This window comes from Phacochoerus africanus, chromosome 3, assembly GCF_016906955.1.
Source record: "Phacochoerus africanus isolate WHEZ1 chromosome 3, ROS_Pafr_v1, whole genome shotgun sequence".
Classification (NCBI taxonomy): Eukaryota; Metazoa; Chordata; class Mammalia; order Artiodactyla; family Suidae; genus Phacochoerus; species Phacochoerus africanus.
The window spans coordinates 44,980,927-45,001,015 of NC_062546.1; the positions used below are offsets into that span (position 1 = coordinate 44,980,927).

General features: G+C 40.5%; 1 protein-coding gene across 7 annotated transcripts in view; it reads right to left on the bottom strand.

The window, feature by feature from the left end:
- The window catches only part of PLCB4 (phospholipase C beta 4), a 485,858-nt gene that overhangs the window by 30,292 nt on the left and 435,477 nt on the right, over positions 1–20,089 (bottom strand). For all 7 annotated transcript variants that reach the window (XM_047771687.1, XM_047771685.1, XM_047771688.1 and 4 more), the window contains 4 exons: positions 14,956–15,044; positions 13,696–13,846; positions 8,896–8,945; positions 8,692–8,757 (listed from right to left, as the gene is read on the bottom strand). In XM_047771687.1, coding sequence (XP_047627643.1) covers positions 8,692–8,757; positions 8,896–8,945; positions 13,696–13,846; positions 14,956–15,044 — 356 coding nt within the window. The remainder of the gene's footprint in view (positions 1–8,691; positions 8,758–8,895; positions 8,946–13,695; positions 13,847–14,955; positions 15,045–20,089) is intronic.

The window sequence follows — 20,089 nt, forward strand, 5'->3', positions numbered from 1 at the left end:
TTTTTGCTCTTAGCTGCCATATGCTATGGGGGGTCTATGCTGCTGTGGTTGGAAGGTGCAGTCCAGGCCAGCTTCCCTCCTTGGTAGGTTACTTTATGACTCAAGCCTTTGGGGGTGGCTAACCTTGACCTCATCTTAGCATTATAACTGTTAGAAAGGGTTATATAAATATTGTCTCACAGAAAGACTGGGGGAACTAATTCTCACTATTGTTTGACAACAGAGCAAAACTTTTTTTTTAAGGAGGTCTTCTCTGCATTTTGTAGGCAGTTACTAGGACTGAGGGACAGTAAAGAGTACTAAATAATATTCCTAAAGAAAGTTTTCAAAATTTAGTGTGCATAGGTGAGAAGCTTATTTAAGATATATTTCCTAGACTCCTCCTTAAAGATTTTAACAAAGTCTCTAATGGGCACAGGAATATGCATTTTTATGATGCCTCCAGCTGTTGGCCCAAGGACTATGTGTTGAAAAAATAGTCCCAAAGGATGCCAATATGTTTGTGCCCTGTAGACTCATGACTGCTCTTAAAAATTTTACTAAATAAGACCCATCAAGAAGATGTGTGGAAATAAAAACTAATGTGGGAAAAATCAGTGACAACCCAATATAGTAATTAAGAGCTTGAGATATGGAGTCAGACAGAATTTTGATTCAAGTTCTGCCTCCACCATTTAACAGCTAGATGTTTTAGTCAAGCTGTGTTTTTTTGTTTGTTTGTTTGTTTTTTGTTTTTTGGCTGTGCCTGCCACATGTGGAAGTCCTAGGACCAGGAATCGAACCTGTGTCACAACAGCGACCACTGCAGTAACAAAGCCAGATCCTTAACCCACTGCATAACAGGGGAACTCCCAAACTGTGTTTCTTCTTAGTGTAAATTATCTCCTCTGGCAAATGGTTGGTAGACTGTTGGCAAAAAGGGCCACAATGATTTCCATCTCTATAGCCCACCCCTTTTGTCATCCAACTTTGTGGCTCCTCCTGCCAAGAGGTAGAGTCCTTATCCTTTGAACTTGGGCCAGCTTCCTGGTTTGCTGTAGCCAAGAGATGAAGGTGGGAGTGATGCTGTGCCAGTTCTAAGATGAGGCTTGGTCTCTTGGGACCCCTGTCATGTGAACAAGGCTGGATCACTGCTGAAGATGAGAGACCACAAAAAGGAGAGAGGAAAGTGCTCTAGAGAGGCCTTCCTAAGTCAGCCAGCCACTGACCTCTGCTCACCATCTGCCAAACGTAGCGACAGCAGATTGCACAAGTGAACCCAGAGACCAGAGGCATCACACAGCTGAAACCCAAAACTGTAAGGTAAATAAATGGTGGTTGCTTTTAGTTACTCCATTTGGGGATGGTTTGTAACCCAGCAACAGCTAACTGATACAAGTTAATACCATTAACACAGTATTCCTTTATATAATTGCTATAAGAATACCTAAGAACAAATGCTTAAGTTAACCTCAACATATATTAGCTAGTTTTACCTTTTTTCTTTTTTTTTTTTTTGGTCTTTTTAGGGCCCCCTCATGGCACATGGAGGTTCCCAGGCTAGTGGTTTAATTGGAGCTGTAGCTGCTGGCCTACGCCACAGCCACGGCTAAGCGGGATTCGAGCCGCATCTGCGACCTACACCACAGCTTACGGCAATGCTGGATCCTTAACCCACTGAGAGAGGCCAGGGATCAAACCTTCATCCTATGGTCATTAGTCAGATTCATTTCCACTGAGCCACAATGGGAACGCCTAGTTTTACTATTTTTAAAGTATCGACAGATAGAAAAATTAGTGTTAGGATAAACAAGATCAAATGAAGATCAGGCACTAAGTGTCCAGTGGTAACAGATGCACCACATCTTCTCATCTCCTTCACCAGTTTTTCCTTTTCCAGTTTTAAAGACAAGCGTGTTCGCCGAACAGATCTCAGGTATATATCAGGCAAGTAAATACTCCTATATATCCTTAATCTTAAAAGCTGGCTCAGATGAGACCGTGGAAAGTTTCAGGGAACTATTATAAACTGAAAAACTGCAGAAAGTTTATAGAGAGAAAGGTCTAACTGTTTGATAACAATTACTTGCAAAGCCCATAGACAGTTAAAACAGATGAAAGCATTCTGGTTGTAACTAGGATAAGTGGGCTATATTGCTCTGGGAAAGGGACCCATTTCTCTGAATTTCATTTTATCCACGTCTAAAATGTGGACAATACCACTTAGGTTTCAGGGATATTGTGAGGATTTAAGAATGCATATAAAATATGGGAGTTCCCATTGTGGCTCAGTAGATATGAATCTGACTAGTATCCATGAGGATGTGCTTTTGATCCCTGGCCTTGCTCAGTGGGTCAGGGACCCGGCGTTGCCGTGAGCTGTGGTATAGGTCACAGGCGCAGCAGCTCTGATTTGACCCCTAGCCTGGGAACTTCCAAATGCCACACCTGTGGCCCTAAAAAGCAAAAAAAAGAATGTATATAAAATGTGTAACCCAAAAGTGGCACTAAATAAATGTCAGCCTTATTAGTAGTAGTAGTTTTACATATTAGTAGTAGTAGTTTTGCATAAAAAGACTATAGAATTCAGAATTTGTAACTTATACTGCCAAAGCAGACTGAATGGAAAAGTGGGTCTCCTGTGTATTTAATGTGGAAGAAGGAATTCATTCACGAGCTTATAATAATACATTTGTGACTTGAACTTCTGAGGTACATGAGCATGTGGAAAACAAGCCAAGAACATTTGCCTGCTCAAACATGCTTCTAAAAAGCATTTCAAAAGCAACAGGCAAACACTGTTTATTTTACTGTGCAATTTGGCTCTTTTACTAGACCTAAGGAAATTTGAAGGCTTCCTCCAAAATGTACACTAAAGCAGTTATGAAAGTCCACACAAATTTAGATGGTAGGATTGAGGGAGATTTAAGATCTCCTTTGAAGTTTTTGGCTCTAATAAAACGTGGAACTCCAAAAAGCACAAGATTGTTTCTGCAAATGAAGGCAACTTGGATTCTTTCAGCCACATGGGACCTACTGGTTGCCAAATATGAATATTTTCTTACCAACAAGCATGAAAATGGAAGGAACGGCGTTCAGTGGCATCTGAAGTGGAGAGGAAGAGATAATTGCTTCACAGAAAAATAATTTTTCACTTGCTGTTGACTGAGTATTTGTGTCCCTTGCACTCTGAATTCACACGTGGAAGCCCTAATCCTCAATGTGGTAGTTCCTGTTGTGGCTCAGTGGGTTAAGAAGCTGATAGTGTCCATGAGGATGCAGGTTCAATCCCTGGCCTCACTCACTGGGTTAAGGATCCAGTGTTGCTGCAAGCTGCAGTGTAGGTCGCAGATGAGGTTTGGATACTGTGTTGCTGTGGCTGTGGTGTAGGCCAGAAGCTGCAGTTCTGATTCCATCCTATCCTGGGAACTTCCATATGCCAAAGGTGTGGCCTTAAAAAGAAAAACAAATCCTCAATGTGTTTGGAGGTGGAGCCCCTGGGAGGTGGCAAGGTTATGAGTGTGGAGTTTTTATAAATGGGGCTAGGGCCCTTATAAGAAGAGAAGGGAGAAAGATGAAAGCTCTTCACACATGTGAGAAGCAGTAAGAAGGAGGCCGTCGGCAAACTAGGAAGGAAGGCCCTAATCAGACACTGAATCTAATACATCCTGACCTTGGACTTCCAGCCTCCAGAGCTGTGAGAAAGCAGCTGTTGTTTAAGCCATCTAGTCTACAGGACTATGTCACAGCAGCCCAAGCTAAGACACCATCTTTGCCACTTTTCTGATTAAGCAGATAGGGCTATTAACTCACCCAAGAGAGTTTGAACTCAAAGGTGTAGACAAAGGAATGGGCAGACGATTCCTTTTTTCCCCCCCTTCTTTTTATGGCTGCACCTGCTACATATGGTAGTTCCCAGGTTAGGGGTCAAATTAGAGCTGCAGCTGCCAGCCTACACCACAGCCACAGCAATACTGGATCCAAGCCACATCTGCAACTTATGTTGCAGTTTGTGGCAAAGCCAGATCCTTAACCCACTGAGTGAAGCCAGGGATTGAACCTGCATTCTCATGGAGACTAAGTCAGGTCCTTAACCCACTGAAACACAATGGGAACTTCCAGACAATTCTGCTTAGTATTATATAGGTCAAGTTCTAAAGAACCAAGAAACTCGGAGTTCCCGTTGTGGCACAGGTTAAGGAATCCGACTAGGAACCATGAGGTTGCGGGTTCGGTCCCTGCCCTTGCTCAGTGGGTTAACGATCCGGCGTTGCTGTGAGCTGTAGTGTAGGTTGCAGACGTGGCTCGGATCCTGCGTTGCTGTGGCTCTGGCATAGGCCGGTGGCTACAGCTCCGATTCGACCCCTAGCCCGGGAACCTCCATATGCCGTGGGAGCGGCCCAAAGAAATAGCAAAAAAAAAAAAAAAAAAAAAAAAAAAAAAAGAACCAAGAAACATCCCTTCTTGGCAGCTGTGCAGGTTAACTAGTGTATTTTACACGATCCAAACTAGATGGAGATTTACCTAATGCTCCATATGCTGCCACTGCCTTTCATGCAGTGAGGGAACTTGCTTATCTACTGAAGCATCCGATAGCCTCCACAGAATAAAGCAGTAAGAATATGGATTGGAAACTTGAGACAATTTGGGTTTAAATATTGGCTCTGCTGCTCTCTAATGCAGGGCATTAGTTAAACTGCATAACCTCCCTGATCTTAACTTCCACATGTGCAAAACAGGGACTCAGAATTTGCCTTAGAAGGTAGAGAGTATAAAATGAGGTAATAAATGTAAAATGCAGAGCACAGAATCTGGAAAATACTTTGCATGTAAAAATTTTAGATGGTATATTATTGTTATTATTATCAAACACGGTATATTTCCTGGTCATGCCTCAAGGAAATATTAAATGACTGTGAGGCCAAAATGTAAGTGTCCAAGTAGGCCGAAGTCTATTGAGATGCCTATGCCTATCTCAATGACAGAGATCTCATTTAAATGGAAGGAAAATCTGGTGAATGATTCCTTGCCATGTGGGTACCAACTCCATCCCTGATAACCAAAGTCATTAAAGGTGCATTCACATTTCCTTTTCTCTTCCTTTTCACACTCCAGGTTGTTACCAATGACCGACAAAATTGAAATCCCCACTTTAGCTCTGTCCCCAGTAGTCCTACACTTATAAAAATCTGTGGCAAGTTTTCCATGTTGTAATAGGGAAGAACAAATCTGATTCCACATCAGATCTATTCCTTTCCTTTTTCTCCCCCTATGGATGTTCCCAGGCCAGGGTTGAATACCAGCTGCAGCTGTGACCTACACCACTGCTGTGGCAATGCAGGATCCTTAACCCACTCTGCCGAGCCAGGGATTGAACCTGTGCCTTTGCAGTGACCTGCTATAGTTGGATTCTTAACTCACTGCATGACAGCAGGAACTCCTGTTCCTTTTCCTTTTCCTTTAACCTCTGTCCACTGTCACTTGTATTTAGTTATCCTGGCTCTGCACCTTCTGCAACAGAATGCTGTCTACAGCCTAAAATATATAGGATAGACTACTCTTTAAAAAATACTTTTTTTTTTTTTTTTCTTGAGTTCCCATTGTGGCGCAGTGGTTACTGAATCCGACTAAGAACCATGAGGTTGCGGGTTCACACTGGCCTTGCTCAGTGGGTTAACGATCCGGCGTTTCCATGAGCTGTGGTGTGGGTTGCTGTGGCTCTGGCATAGGCCGGTGGCTACAGCTCTGATTTGACCCCTAGCCTGGGAACCTCCATATGCCGTGGGAGCAGCCCCGGAAAAGGCAAAAAGACAAAATGAAATAAAATAATTTTTTTTTTTTGTATTTTTAGGGCTGCACACATGACATATGCATGTTCCCAGGCTAGGGGTTGTTGGAGCTACAGCTGCCGGCCTATGCCACAGCCACAGCATTGCCGGATCTGAGCCACATCTGCAACTTATACCACAACTCAAGGCAATGCCGGATCCTTAACCCACTGAGTGAGGCCAGGGATTGAACCTGCATCCTCATGGATACTAGTCTGATTCATTTCCATTGAGCCACAACAGCAACTCCCGATAGCCTACTCTTAAGGCCATGACCTTTAAGACTATTACATTTTTAGATAAAAAGTTGCAGAAGAGAGAATAATATTTGTTTTGTTGAAGGTTTATAAGAACATCATAACCTGGCCTATGTGGGCAACTACAAGAACAAAGGATTTCTGTACCAAGACGTTTGCAACAACTAACCATTCCTCCTCCCCTTTCTTGTATAAAAGGAGCCTGAATTCTGACTGAGGAGAGATGGGTTTTTTTAGTTTGCCATCTTCTCAGTCTGCTAGCTTTCTGATTAAAAGTTATTGTTCCTTGCCTTAACCATACGTGTCTCCTGATTTACTGTCCTGTTGTGTGGCGAGCTGAATGAGCTTGGATTCAGTAGCAATGTGGGCAATGAAAGGAATTCCACTGAATAGAACTGAAATTTGAGCAGCCTTGGAAGTGACCTCTATTCAGCAGATCCATGAATCCATCAATTCAACAATATAGGGACTCTTACTAGGCCAAGATTGGGCCAAATTTCTCAAAGGAGCACAAATTGTTTAAGAAATGACAGAGTTCCAGGCCACGCACTTTGCATCTTCCTACTGGAGGTGACTTAGAGGTATACCATTCAAGTTTAGCTCTGTAGACCATGCCTTGGTTTGAGGCTTGCGTCAGGGAATAAAGAAGTGGGAATGCAAGAGAAGCCTAAAAGAACTCAGAAGTCTTTTCAAGCTGAGAAATAATAAAGTTTCTCTTGCCTTTTTGAACTCTTTTTTTTTCTAATTTTATTGGAGTTGACTTACGATGTTGTGTTAGTTTCAGGTGTACACCAAAGTGAATCAGTTATACATATACATATATCCACTTTTTCAGATTCTTTTCCAATATAGCTTATGACAGAGTATCGAGTAGAGTTCCTTGTTCTATATATAGGTCCTTGTTGGTTATCTATCTTATATACAGTAGTAAGTATATGTTAATCCCAACCCCCTAATTTTATCCCTTTCCCAATGTTCCCCCCCCAATTTTTTTTGTTTTTTGTTTGTTTGCTTGTTGTTTTTTTTTTTTTTTTGCTTTTTAGGGCTACACCCACAGCATATGGAAGTTCCCAGGCTAGGGATCAAATTGGAGCTATAGCTCCAGGCCTATGTCACAGCCACAGCAATGCAGGGCCAAGCCACATCTGTGACCTACACCACAGGTTACAGCAGTGCTGGATCCTTAGCCCAGTGATCGAGGCAAGAGATCAAACCTTTGTCCTCATGGATACTAGTCAGGTTCATTACTGCTGAGCCACAATGGGAACTCCTCCCCTTTGATTCTGAAATCTTTGAGTATATTTTTGTTTTGTAAGTAAGTTCTTCTGTGTTGTTTTTATTAGATTTCACATATAAGGAGTATCATATGATATCCGTCCCTCTCTGTCTGACTTACTTCACTTAGTATGATAATCTCTAGGTCCATCCACATTGCTGTAAATGGTATTATTTCTCTTGCCCTCCTACCCTTAATTGAGGAGGGCATATTTACCCTTCCAGCAGCAGGAACTGTTGTGAGACATCTTAGGAAGGAAAGAGACATCACATTTTTCTCCTTTCCCTGTGAGGGGTGAGGGGAGACTTGAAAGCAAGATGGTATCTGACTGTGGAACTGAGCAGGACCCTATGGGGCCTTCCCACCAAAGGTCCTTCTCCCATATCCTCTGCTTTATCTCCCCTCTGAAGCATAATTGTATCTGGTTCAAGGGTTACAGGAACATCATGACCTGACTTCTGTGGGCAGCTATAAGAACAAAGGATTTCTGTACCAAAAAGTTTGCACCAACCAACCACGGCCCTCCCTCACTTTGCTTTTAAAAATGCTTTGCAGTTTTGGTTCAGGGAGTTCGGGATATTTTGAGGGCATGAGCCACAGGTCTCCTTGCATGTCCCTGCAATAATCCTTTCTCCATTCCAAACTCCAACATTTTGGTTTGTTTGACCTCACAATGCGTCGGGCACACGGACTAACAAGTGCTGTGAAGTTTTTCAACCTATGTGAGAATTCCTGATGCCACGCCCTGCTCTTCTTTTAAACTTGCAACTAACTCATAATTTCTCAGGATCATTGTCAAAAGACCTCTTTTTATGGGTAAGAAAGAACAACAAATATATTTCAGAAGTAGGCCACCAAGCAGAATTTATATAACGGGGGGAAAAGTGATAGGAGGTCTCTTGCCCTGGGTGGGAAGATTGGAGCTGGCCAGCATCTCCCTCCACGTATCTTGTGGCATACTATCTGCTAGCCACCCAGGGAATTTCAGTACCTAGAAGTTAAGACTATGAGCTGTTTTTCAGCAGTCAACTAGTCATGACCTGCTAGTTTAAAGTTGTATTATTACAAAATGTTGAAAGAAGCAAAGGTTTGCTGTGCTTTTGAAATAACCATTAGAAAGGCAAATCACAAATCCGTGGCAACCATTCCCAAATGGATTCTATTTTTAAATTTCATTTCTAATCCATTAAAATGAAGGGCTGCTGCTTACTTTGCTGGTATCAGTTTCTAAATAGTGTTTTGGGCCACATCATAGGTTGAGGTTTTCATCAGAGAGCTAAAAGGAAAAAAACACTCAAACCAGCAAACATAAGTACACGTGCATATTGCTTGCACACACAAAACACTGTACCTTTGCATGTTTCTTTTTTAAAGAACTGAGCTCCTTCTGTTGTTTCTTTAAATGCTTCAAGTAAGCCTGTGGAAAAAAACAAGGATTCAAAATTAGTTTTGTGTGGTACTACTGCAATGAAAACCATTGGTGAGAAACATAAAGACATCAATTTCACCAATAGGCAGAGCATAAGAATGCTGGCAAAATGACTAGCAATTTTACCTTCATTTGCTTTAAATCTTCTATCCTCACTTGAGGGATCAGTTCAATACCTGAAACAAAAAGTCACTATGTATATTAAAAATTAGAGAGAATAAGTAATCATATTGTAATCCGGAAGAACACATCTGACTCCATATTGGATCTGTTTCTTGTACTTTAAACTTTTGTGTTCTGTTGCTTTTGCTTTAAGAACGTTGCCTATAGCCTGAAATATATAACATAGCTATGCTCAGGGCTCCGACCTTTAAGAGTACAACACTTTTCCATTCACAGAGATAAAAAGTTGCAGAACAGAAAATAACACTTGTCTTGTTGGAGGTTTACAGGAACATTGTGACCTGACCTACCTAGACAGCTGCAAGAACAAAGGATTTCTGCACCAAGAAGTTTCTAACAACCAACCGCCCCCTCCTCTCCTTTTTAGCATAAAAGAAGTCTGAATTCTGACTGGGGAAAAACCGGTTCTCTAGAACATCAGTCTGTCATCGTCTCCATCTGCTGGCTTTTCAAATAAAGTCATTATTCCTTGTTCCAATTTATTGGCCTGTTGTGTGGCGAGCAGGATGAGTTTGGATTTGGTAACAATATTAGATTCCCAGTTTTGAAATCTCATCTAAATAAACATCTTAATTTCCTGTTACAGCAATTAAATAGACAACTGAAATGCTTCTTGTCTTAGGTCAGATTCCCTGTAAGCACAGCCTGAGAAGGGGATTCATGTACATGTGATTTATTGAAGGAAGGCTCTCAGGAGAAATCCCTAAGGAGATGAGAGAAGCAGAATAGGGCAGAGGAAGAAGCTTGAGTGTATTTCTAGCTGAAATACAGCCTCAGCCTGATCCTACAGGAAGCTCTTTAGAATCAGCTCATGAATGACCCTTCAGTGTTGTTCTACATGGAGGCAAGGATGCTAGAATTTTGTAACCCCGTATTACTCAGCTAAGGATGTCAGAGGTTTTACAAATCCTTCCAGACATTTCCAGACAAAAGAACTCCTATGATCTGAGGGCGACTGTAGGGAGAAAAGTGCAGCTGTGATTTGTAGTCAGCCAGGACTCTGAGCAGCTGGGGAATTGGGGCACCAACCCCATAAAGGCAATCTGACCAGGCATAATAGCATCTATCACAGTTACTTTTTAAATCTTTGTATGTGAAGACATATCCTATCAGTCCACTAACTACCAACTCTATTCCCAGCTTAATCATCATCAGAGGACAAAATACTTTTACAGTGCCTTTCTTTTACTAAATTTAATTTTAGCATTTAATTGATATGCTACTGAGCCCCTGAATGCCTTTACCATATAGAAAATAATGAAGCTAATGAAATCAAACCATTGTGTAACAGGATGCTGTCATGAGGACCCAGAGTAATATACTAAGTCATCCTGTTATCAGAGTGATGCTAGGCCAGGTGTTGTCATGGCAACAACAGTTGTAGGCAAATCCCCAAACATGTCCTGTTTGACTGCTGACTTTCATTTTAAGCAAATAAGATGAATGTGCCTTCTGTACTGTAATTGATTTCCATTAGAATCCCAAAGGCTAGATATATTTACAAAAGGTAGTCATCAAATTCCAGGCTCTTGTTTTTCAGGTTTATTCATTTCAAGAAGGTACGTATCCAGTGTGAGGGTGGTAAGGCTAGAAAAAAGGACAGTCATGGCTGAGAGAGGTCAGTCTTCTGATCTATAACATTTTATGATAGGCCTGTCAAGGAATCATGCGGCTACTCCCTGATCTCTCAGGTCTGACATCACAAGCTCATTCCCTCCTTTACCGAAGGACAGGGGAGTTTATCCTAGCATTGCTAAGAGCTCCATATTTCTGGGTCTTTTCTCTCTTCTACAAAATGAAACACACAGGATTGGGGGACATGATTACATTATTCAACAGTAACTGTGCAATCTTTACTTCTCAGCATTGTCTACCATACCTTCCCCAAACTCATTCTTCTTATGACATAAATCTCTTTGTTTTTCTTTGTTTCCATTCCTGATATCTTTCTAAGCATTCTCACGTTCCTGCTCTTTCTCTCTCTCTCCCTTTTCCTGATCTTCCACAGCTTTGCTGTTGCATGTTTCTGCCCAGATGTATGGTCAAGAGCAATGATGTCCAGGATCAGAATCATCTTACCCAAAGTGGTTCCTCCTCTTGACTTCTCTTCACTCAGTGGCACCATCTCTCTCTGTGACCTGTCCTTGAAGTCTCTGAGTTACCTCCTTTCCCCTAAGACCCATATTCAAGCCACCAACTTACTTCCATTCTTCTTTTCCCTCCAAGCACTTTTCTCCTAATCCAGGCCCTCCTCATCATTACTGTGGGGTGTTCATTCACTAGTCATTTACTTCCTAAGAGAGAGGCTCTAGATCTCCACTAGGCATGGTCTCAGAGAGGCATTGGATGATGGAGGTATGTGTGGTCTTGCCGAAATAACCTCTTTCTCAGGTTAACACGTTATATTAACCTAATGTGAATATGTAATATCAATATGTGATAAGTATTATAATAGAGGGACAAACACTCCAATTCTTAACTGACCCTTAGTGTCTAGTCCCTCCTTTTAAATAATACTCTGCCCAAACCGTATTCATCTTCTTAAAAAATCCTCTGATTGTCATTTCCCGTTGCCTTCTCAGGTGGTCCCAGATGCTTTCCAGATCAGAACTCACCGTTCTGCCTTGGGTACTTCCTATATGGCCTCCTCCTGGGTTCCTCCACCTTTTCTTCCTGTTCATATCAGACCTAAGTTTCAAGGTCCAGCTCAGGTAAGATCTCATCTTTGAGTATCTCCTGAGTCCTGGATGGAAGGGTCCTCTCCCTCCCGTTTCTGAGTGGTCAGCCATCATGAACTGCCTGGCTGAGGCCCCTGGAGGTATGAAGGCATTTCTTGTAGAATTGAGTATTGTCACCTAGAGGAGGCTTCCGTGTCTCCTGAACAAAAGGTCAAAATGAAACTGCCTGTAGAGCCTCTTCCTCATTGCATCTGCTGAGGGGACCAGGGCAAGTGAGAGTGCTCTTCCAGTGGCTCCTTCCTGTGCTGCCTCATTTGGAAGCAGGAGTGAGACGGTTCTAAACACAAACGTGATTTCTTCTAGAACTGGGATCACTTCTGTCCTCTTTTAGTGGGTCACACTGCTTTTTGAAGCCACTTAGCTCATTATAATTACTAATGTCTTTACGTGCTGGTGGGCATGGAACAAGAACTTTAACACAACAAAAACTCTCCAATTTTCCACTCTATCTCTGTCTAAGAGGCTGATGTTATGAATGATTAGTGCTGGACAGAATGCCCAAATTCTGTGTCATTACCTTGTTCCACATTCTTTCCAGGGAGGAACAGACATACAGCTGCAGGCAAAGTACAACTTGGGCTACTTCTATGCCATCTCATTTCCTAATTTGTTCCACAAAGCCCAATGCACATTGAGTTTCCTGCTAAATTACTATGCTGCTTTGGTTTGGGCAAGTCTGTCATTCTTATCTTAAATTGGAGCATTGTGTGTATTTAAGTACACAAACAACTTGATTTTCTTACACCAAGGATACTGAATTCACATATAAGTGGTATATATGTATATCTCTATACACACTGAGTAGAAAACCATTAGGTAAAAGAGAAATTCTTATTAAAGTAAGAAGAACAAGTTTAGTAAATGATTCATGGCCAAGGAGGATATTTAAAATATTTAATTATCAGTATGGGATGGGAACCATACAATCAGAATGGATCCCTGGACAATAAAAATGGAAGTCAACGTTAAATAATCAGTACAGTGTCCCATGTACTGGCTGAATATCAGTACATGGGACACATAATTCTTTGTGATGACACTTTTTATCTTTCGTTTCATCTATAGGTAACCACAAAGAATTGGCCTTCAAATGCCATCTGATAAGTGTACCAATTAATAATCATGGATGCTGAATTATCGCTAAGAGAATCCAGGAATGTCAGAGAACAATCATGATTCTGCTGTTCATGAGCCCACTGCCCCAAACCTGTGGTAGTATCTGGAGGAGAGAGAGGATGAATTAGCTAAGTTCACGCTGTGGGCATTTTTTTCGTAAAGGACACTGCATTTAAACATTTCTAAGTCTATGTGAGACAGGCTGGGACCTGGGACCCTTTGCTGCAGTGGCTACACTGCTTGCACCTCGACAAACATCTCCTCGAGGAACAAAATACAAAGAAACTAAAAGGGACTAAAAATAACTGCAGACATGTGTAGTTGGAGCAAACTTTGGGCAAGGAGACCCAAAACCCCTAAAAACCCAACTGCTGCTTCTGAAGCACCACGAGCAAAAGCAGGGTTCTATGCAGGCCTTCTGCACATCACCCCTCTGTCCTACCCCTGCACCCAACCCTACCCTCACCCCATATACCGAAACAACTTTCGGCCCCCACCTCCTAGCAAGCAAGGGAACCTGTTGTTTGTTGTTGTCCCCCCTCCCCCCTGCCCAGCAATCTGGCTCCACTAAAGCCTTGCCTGAATTTCCCTGTCTGGCTTCTTGTCAATTTCCATTGTTTACAAAGGCCAAGAGCTGCCCCCACTGCCCCCATTTACATATGGATATTATACACACAGTGCACCTAAGGTACAGGGATCTAGCCCATAAAACACATATCCTGACTGCCTGTGAATCACTTAAGGAAATTAAGTAATTCGTCCAACCCACAAGAAAATATATTTCTTTTGAGTTTTAAGGACCCATGAAACTTGGCAAAGTTCTGAAGACCTGCATAAAAGATTCTAAAACTGCCAGAACAGACAAGGAGTCCAAACAACTCTCTTTTACCTTTTTTAGCCTCCAGGCCAGCCCCCAGGGCGGCCGTGGTGGACGGCCTGAGCTCAGAGCTGCTCTGAGGGGTTACGTTGGCTTTGGCCGTGTTGGCTTTCCCTTTCTTGTCATTCTTCGACGTGTCACTGGGCACATCAGCGATATCACTCTGGAACAGAAATGTTAATACTGACCCAAACAAATGCCACCTTGAGGTCAAATGACTTCTACATTCTCCTGTCTACTCAATCAAGTCTGTACCATCAACTCCTCTTCTTCTTCATCCTAGCCTCTACTCTCTAAACAGACCTTTGCCTTGAAGAGGTAAAATTATATGGTTTCCTCAGGCTTGACAGTAAAGGATGAAGCCAAGGAAATAAGATGCAGCTCCTTTACAAGCAGAGTATACCTTCGCTTTTTTCAGCTACTGGAGAGATTATTGTTTCCATTCTAAACTAAGGAGTGTGGAAAGAGAGGTTTAAAAACAAAGAAACAAACACCACAACTGTGCACTGGTTTCAAGACTAGTAAAAAATAAACCATAGTAATCGCCAATTTCATTAATTCACTGAATTAGGTTATCTGGCATTTCAGTGAATTACAAAAGCATCCTCTATTTTAAATGTTCCTAAAAGCAGCATGGATGTTTTCCATTTCATGTCTAACAACTGGGCAAGGGTCCTCAGGTGTGTGTTATGCCACAGTCATGAAGTGGGTCACATTTGATTAAATATGCTACACTCCAATAGACCTTTGAAAACTATTTTGTTTAATTGATACGTCCAGTTTCAAAAACCATTTCTTTTTTTTCCATTTTTTAATTACTCAAATGAATTTATCACATCTGTAGCTGTATAATGATCATAACAATCTGATTTCACAGGATTTCATCCCACAGCCCAAGCACATCCCCCCACCCCCCAAACTGTCTCCTCCGGAGACCATAAGTTTTTCAATGTCTGTGAGTCAGCATCTGTTCTGTAAAGAAGTTCAGTCTGTCCTTTTTTCAATTTCCACATGTCAGTGAAAGCATTTGATGTTGGTGTCTCATTGTATGGCTGACTTTACTTAGTATGATAATTTCTAGGTCCATCCATGTTGCTAAAAATGCTGGTATTTTGTTCCTTTTAATGGCTGAGTAATATTCCATTGTGTCAAAAACCATTTCTGAACTTGTTCTACCAATTTATTACTTTGTCTTGCTCTCATAATCAACCATTTGGTTAGACCACCAAATGCCCCCAACTTGGCTGTCTTTAAGGGACCATTGCTACTTACGGTTTCAATGCCCATAGCTCTCATTTGGTCTGCTCTCTTTTCCGTAATGGAAAGAAATTTCTTTGGATCTGATAAAGCATCTACAATATCTGGGGGGGAAAAAACACTGAGCTGTTAATTCTCGATTTCACTGAAGATTCAGCTAATAATCTATTCATAATCTCAGACCCCTGTTATGCCTTCTGTTAAGTACCTCCTCCTAGGACAGAAGACAAGGTTAGAAAGGCACATTTACTGACAACAAGAAATAAGTAAAGGCAAGAACAAAAGGCCCGATGATTTTCATAGGTTCCTTTTATTTTTTTCCCCCAAATAAAGAAGACCGCGTAGCAGAGCAAGCTGAGTGAATTGCCTTGGCATCTGACTCCCTATTTGTGTGACTTTGAACAAACTGATTAATATTGCCAGCCTCAGTTTCTTCCTATGAAAGTTGGAACTGATACCACCCACCCCTGCGAGGGCACTGTGAATATTCAATGAAAAAGTACTTGGAGCACAGTAGATGCCTCCAACACGAAGTCTTATTTTTAGATGCAGAAGGCTAATGCATATGTGAAGCCAATTTCAGTTCCATGTAGATAAAGTGAAATATTTCTCCAGTGTTTTCTCAGCTATAACTTGTGCTCGAAATTTCATCTTTTATATAACATCACTTGAAGTGCTTCAAGAGTACTTATGAGCAGAATTTCATACAATTTTGTATAGTTTATCAGTAATATGGAAGGAATAATTATTCTCATTACCTGAAAACACTAATTTAACAGCATTTAAAAGTTGTACATTCTGGAGTTCCCGTAATAGCTCAGTGGAAACGAGTCTGACTAGTATCCATGAAGATGAAGGTTCTATCCCTGGCCTTGCTCAGTGGGTTAAGGATCTGTGTTGCCGTGAGCTGTCATGCAGATCACAGACACAGCTTGGATTCCTCATCGCTGTGGCTGTGGTGTAGGCCGGCAGCTGCAGTTCCAATTCAACCTCTAGCCTGGGAACCTCCCTATGACGCAGGTGTGGCCATAAGAAGCAAAAAAATAAAAAAGTTGAACATTTATAAATTTCCCACTAGCAGAATCACCTTCCTAATAATGCTCATATGATTCTTAATTTTTTTCTTAAAATGTTTTCTCTATTATAATAAAAAACATCTGCACATGATAAACATTCAAACATATAGAATGAAAAGTAAACATCTCCTCTCCTGTCAATCCCAAACCCAATATGTAACTACTGTTATCCATCTCTTGCATCCCCTTTTTTTTTTGGCTGTGCCCACGGCATATAGAAGTTCCAGGCCAGGGATCAAACGAAATGGTGAAAACGCCAGATTCTTAACCTGCTGAGCCACCAGGAAACTCCCTATTCTTCTGTTTTTTTTTAAAACTCCAAATTAGTTCATAGTTTTCTGCACCTACTTTTTTTTTTTTTTTTTTTTTTTTAGGGCTGCACTTGTGGCACATGGAAGTTCCCAGGTTAGGGGTCGAATAGGAACTACAGCTGCCAGCCACAGCCACAGCCACAGCTGCAGCAACATGGGATCCGAGCTGTGCCTGCAATCTATACCACAGCTTATGGCAATGCTGGATCCCCAACCCACTGAGCAATGCCAGGGATTGAACCTGTATCCTCATGGATATCAGTCGGATTGTTTCCACTGTACCACAATGGGAACTCTGCACCTGCTTTTTGTTTAATTGCATATATCTTGAAAATACTTCCATATCAGCGATATATATCTCCCACATTATTTTTAAGAAATACTTAAATATTCCATTTTCTGATTGGCCATAATTTCTTTAATCAGTTTTTTCTTGATAGAATGTTCAATTACTTCCAGTTCATTGTTATTATAAACAGTATTGCAGTGCATGTCTTTGAACATTTCATTGCAGACTTTTGCACATATCTATAGCATAAGTTCCTGGAAGTCAGAATGACAGGTAAAGGTATTTGTGCTTTTAGGAGTCCTTGCCAAACTGCCCTTCATGGAAGTTGCATCAATTTATTTTCCTATCGGAGTGGATGAAAAGGTTTGATTCTAGTTATTACTCGTAGTTCCTAAGAAATCTTTGGCTTAAATGGGGAATGTAGAAAAATTAGCCCTTCAATCTTGCTTGGGAAAAATCACAAATACCTATTTTTGGAAGGTCACATAATAGGAATGTGTTTATTAATTTTTAACAAAATCTTCCAACATACACATAAGTAGAGAGGAAAGTAAAATAACTCCCACATCCTGATGATGAAGAACAACAATTATAAAATAAAATTATATAAGGATAATTATAAATTATTCTTCTCTGTCCTTTATTTTTTTCTTTCTCTCTCTTCTCTCTGTTGCTATACTTTAAGAGAAATTCCAAACATCATAAGATTTCACCCTTAATTATTTTTATGCATCTCTAAAAAAGAAGGGAGTTTTTTTTTTTCAGGGCTAACCATACCAGTACTGCGACAAAATTGGCAGTAATTCCTTACTATGATATTATACATGGCCCATCTTAATATTTCCCCATCTACAATTAGTTTGTTTGAATCAAGATATAAAGTCCACACTATGTCTCTGATAATTATAGCTCTTAAATGTTTTTTAATCTAGAAGAGAGCCTTCTGCTAAATTTTCATAATGCATAGACTTGTGGAGGAGATGGATCAGGTGTCCTAAAAAATGTCCCATGTTCCATCACTCACTCCATGCTTCCTTGTTGTGTCACTTAGCTGAAAGGCGTGACTTTCTCTCTTTGTATGAATACTGCTAGAAAGTGCTGTACTTCAAATAGGTCACATGGAGGCAGAGAGTGCCTTGTCACCCCACTTGGTATGGTGTTTAACTTATCAAGTAGACTCAGAACCTTTACCTCATTTGTGTCTGACTCCCAGATGCCTCCTCCTTCCACCCATCCACACTGTTATGGGGCAAAGTGAAACTTAGATTGTGCCCCCTGAATTCCACAACCCTTTTCTGAGAGAAGATCTATCCTGTGTGGCCTCCCAGCATGCTCCCACATTGGATAAACTTTGCCTTGGCTTCTCAGTGGCATATTTCAGCCCATGAAACTGGCTTGTCAGGAAATACATACTTGCTTATCTTTAATAATAAACAATCAGTTTGGGGTACTGAAGAGAATAATGGCATTTCTGAGGGGCAACTGGTAGTCCTTCCAGTAGGAACAATAGGTACTTCTTTAATCACTTTAAATACAAAACCAATTTAGTAAGACATTAAATAATGAAATGATCCTTCCATCTCAATCAAGCTTTTTTCCTTTTTGTGAAATTTTTCATATTTTACATGGTTTAGTTAAAATTATATAATCTTCAAAGAGTTGATTTTTGAAAAGATGAACAAAATTGATAAAATTTTAGCCAGATTAACAAAATAAAAAGAGATATGGCTCAAGTCAATAAAATGAGAAATGAAAAAGGAGAAGTTATAACTGAAACCACAGAAATATAAAGGATCATAAGAGATGACTATGAACAACTAAATAAACCAATAAAATGGATAACCAAGAAGAACTGGACAAATCCCTAGAAATGTACAATATCCCAAGACTACATCAAAAAGAAAGGGAAGATATGAACAAATTATGAGTAATTAAATTGAATCAGTAATTAAAAAAAACAACAACAAAACCTCTCAAGAAACAGAAGTCCAAGATCAGATGGCTTCAGAGGTGAACAGTACCAAACTTTCAGAGAAGAGTTAACATCTATCTTCTCAAACTATTCAAAAAAAATTGCAGAGGAAAGAATGCTTCTGAAATAATTCTAAGAAGTCAGCATCACCCTGATACCAAAACCAGACAGAGATATCACTCAAAAAATAAATTATAAGCCAATATTATTGATGAATATACATGTAAAAATTCTCAACAAAATATTAACAAGCAGAATTCAACAACACATTAAAAGGATCATATACCATGATAGAGTGGGATTTGTCTGTCCCAGGGATGTCAGAATGGTTCAATATCCACAAATAAACCAATGTGACACAACATATTAACACACTGAAGAATAAAAATCATATGATCATCTTAATAGAGGCAGAAAAAACTTTTCACAAAATTCAATATCCATTTATGATTAAAACTCTCAATAAAGCGGATATGGAGGGAATACACCTCAACATAATAAAGATCTTATTGCACAAGCCCAGAGTCAACATGATACCCAATAGTGAAAAGCTTAAGGCATTTCTTCTTAACAGATCAGGAACAAGACAAGGATGCCCATTCTTTTTTCTTCTTCTTTTTTTCTTTTTAGGGCCACACCTGTGTCATATGGAGGTTCCCAGGCTAGGGGTCAAATCAAACCTGTAGCTATACCACAGTGAAAGCAATGCCAGATCTGAGCATGTCGGCATGTCTGCGACCTACACACAGCTCAGTGTAATGCCAGATCTTTCACCCACTGAGCGAGGCCAGGGATTGAACCCATATCCTCATGGAAACTAGTCAGGTTCTTAACCTGCTGAGCCACAATGGGAACCCCAAGAATGTCCACTCTTGTCACTCTTACTCAAAATAATATTGGAAGCCCTAGACAGAGCATTCAAAGAAGAAAAATAAATAAGAAGAATCCAAATTGAAAAGAAAGTAAAACTGTCATTATTTACAGATGACATAATACCACACATAGAAAATTCTAAAGATGCCACCAAAAAACTATGAGAACTCATAAATGAATTGGGTAAAGCTTCAGGATACAAAATTAGTATACATAAATCTATTGCATTACCATACACTAAAAACTAACAACAAACTATCAGGAAGAGAAAGCAAGAAAACAATCCATTTAAAATCATATCAAAAAGATAAGGAGTTCCTGTTGTGATTCAGTGGATTAAGGACCCAACATAGGGTTTTTGGCCTCTCTCAGTAGGTTAAGGATCCGGCATTGCCCCAAGCTGTGGCACAGGTTACAGATGCTGCTCGGATCTAGTGTTGCCCTGGCTGTGGCAAAGAACTCATCTGAAGCTCCTATTTGACCCCTAGCCTGGGAACTTCCATATTTCTGCTTTTTTTTTTTTTTGTAAAAAGAAAAAGAGAAAAAAAAAAAAAAGAACAAAATACCTAGGAATAAACCTAAGGAGGTAAAAGACCTGTATTCCAAAAATCAAAGCACTGATGAAAGA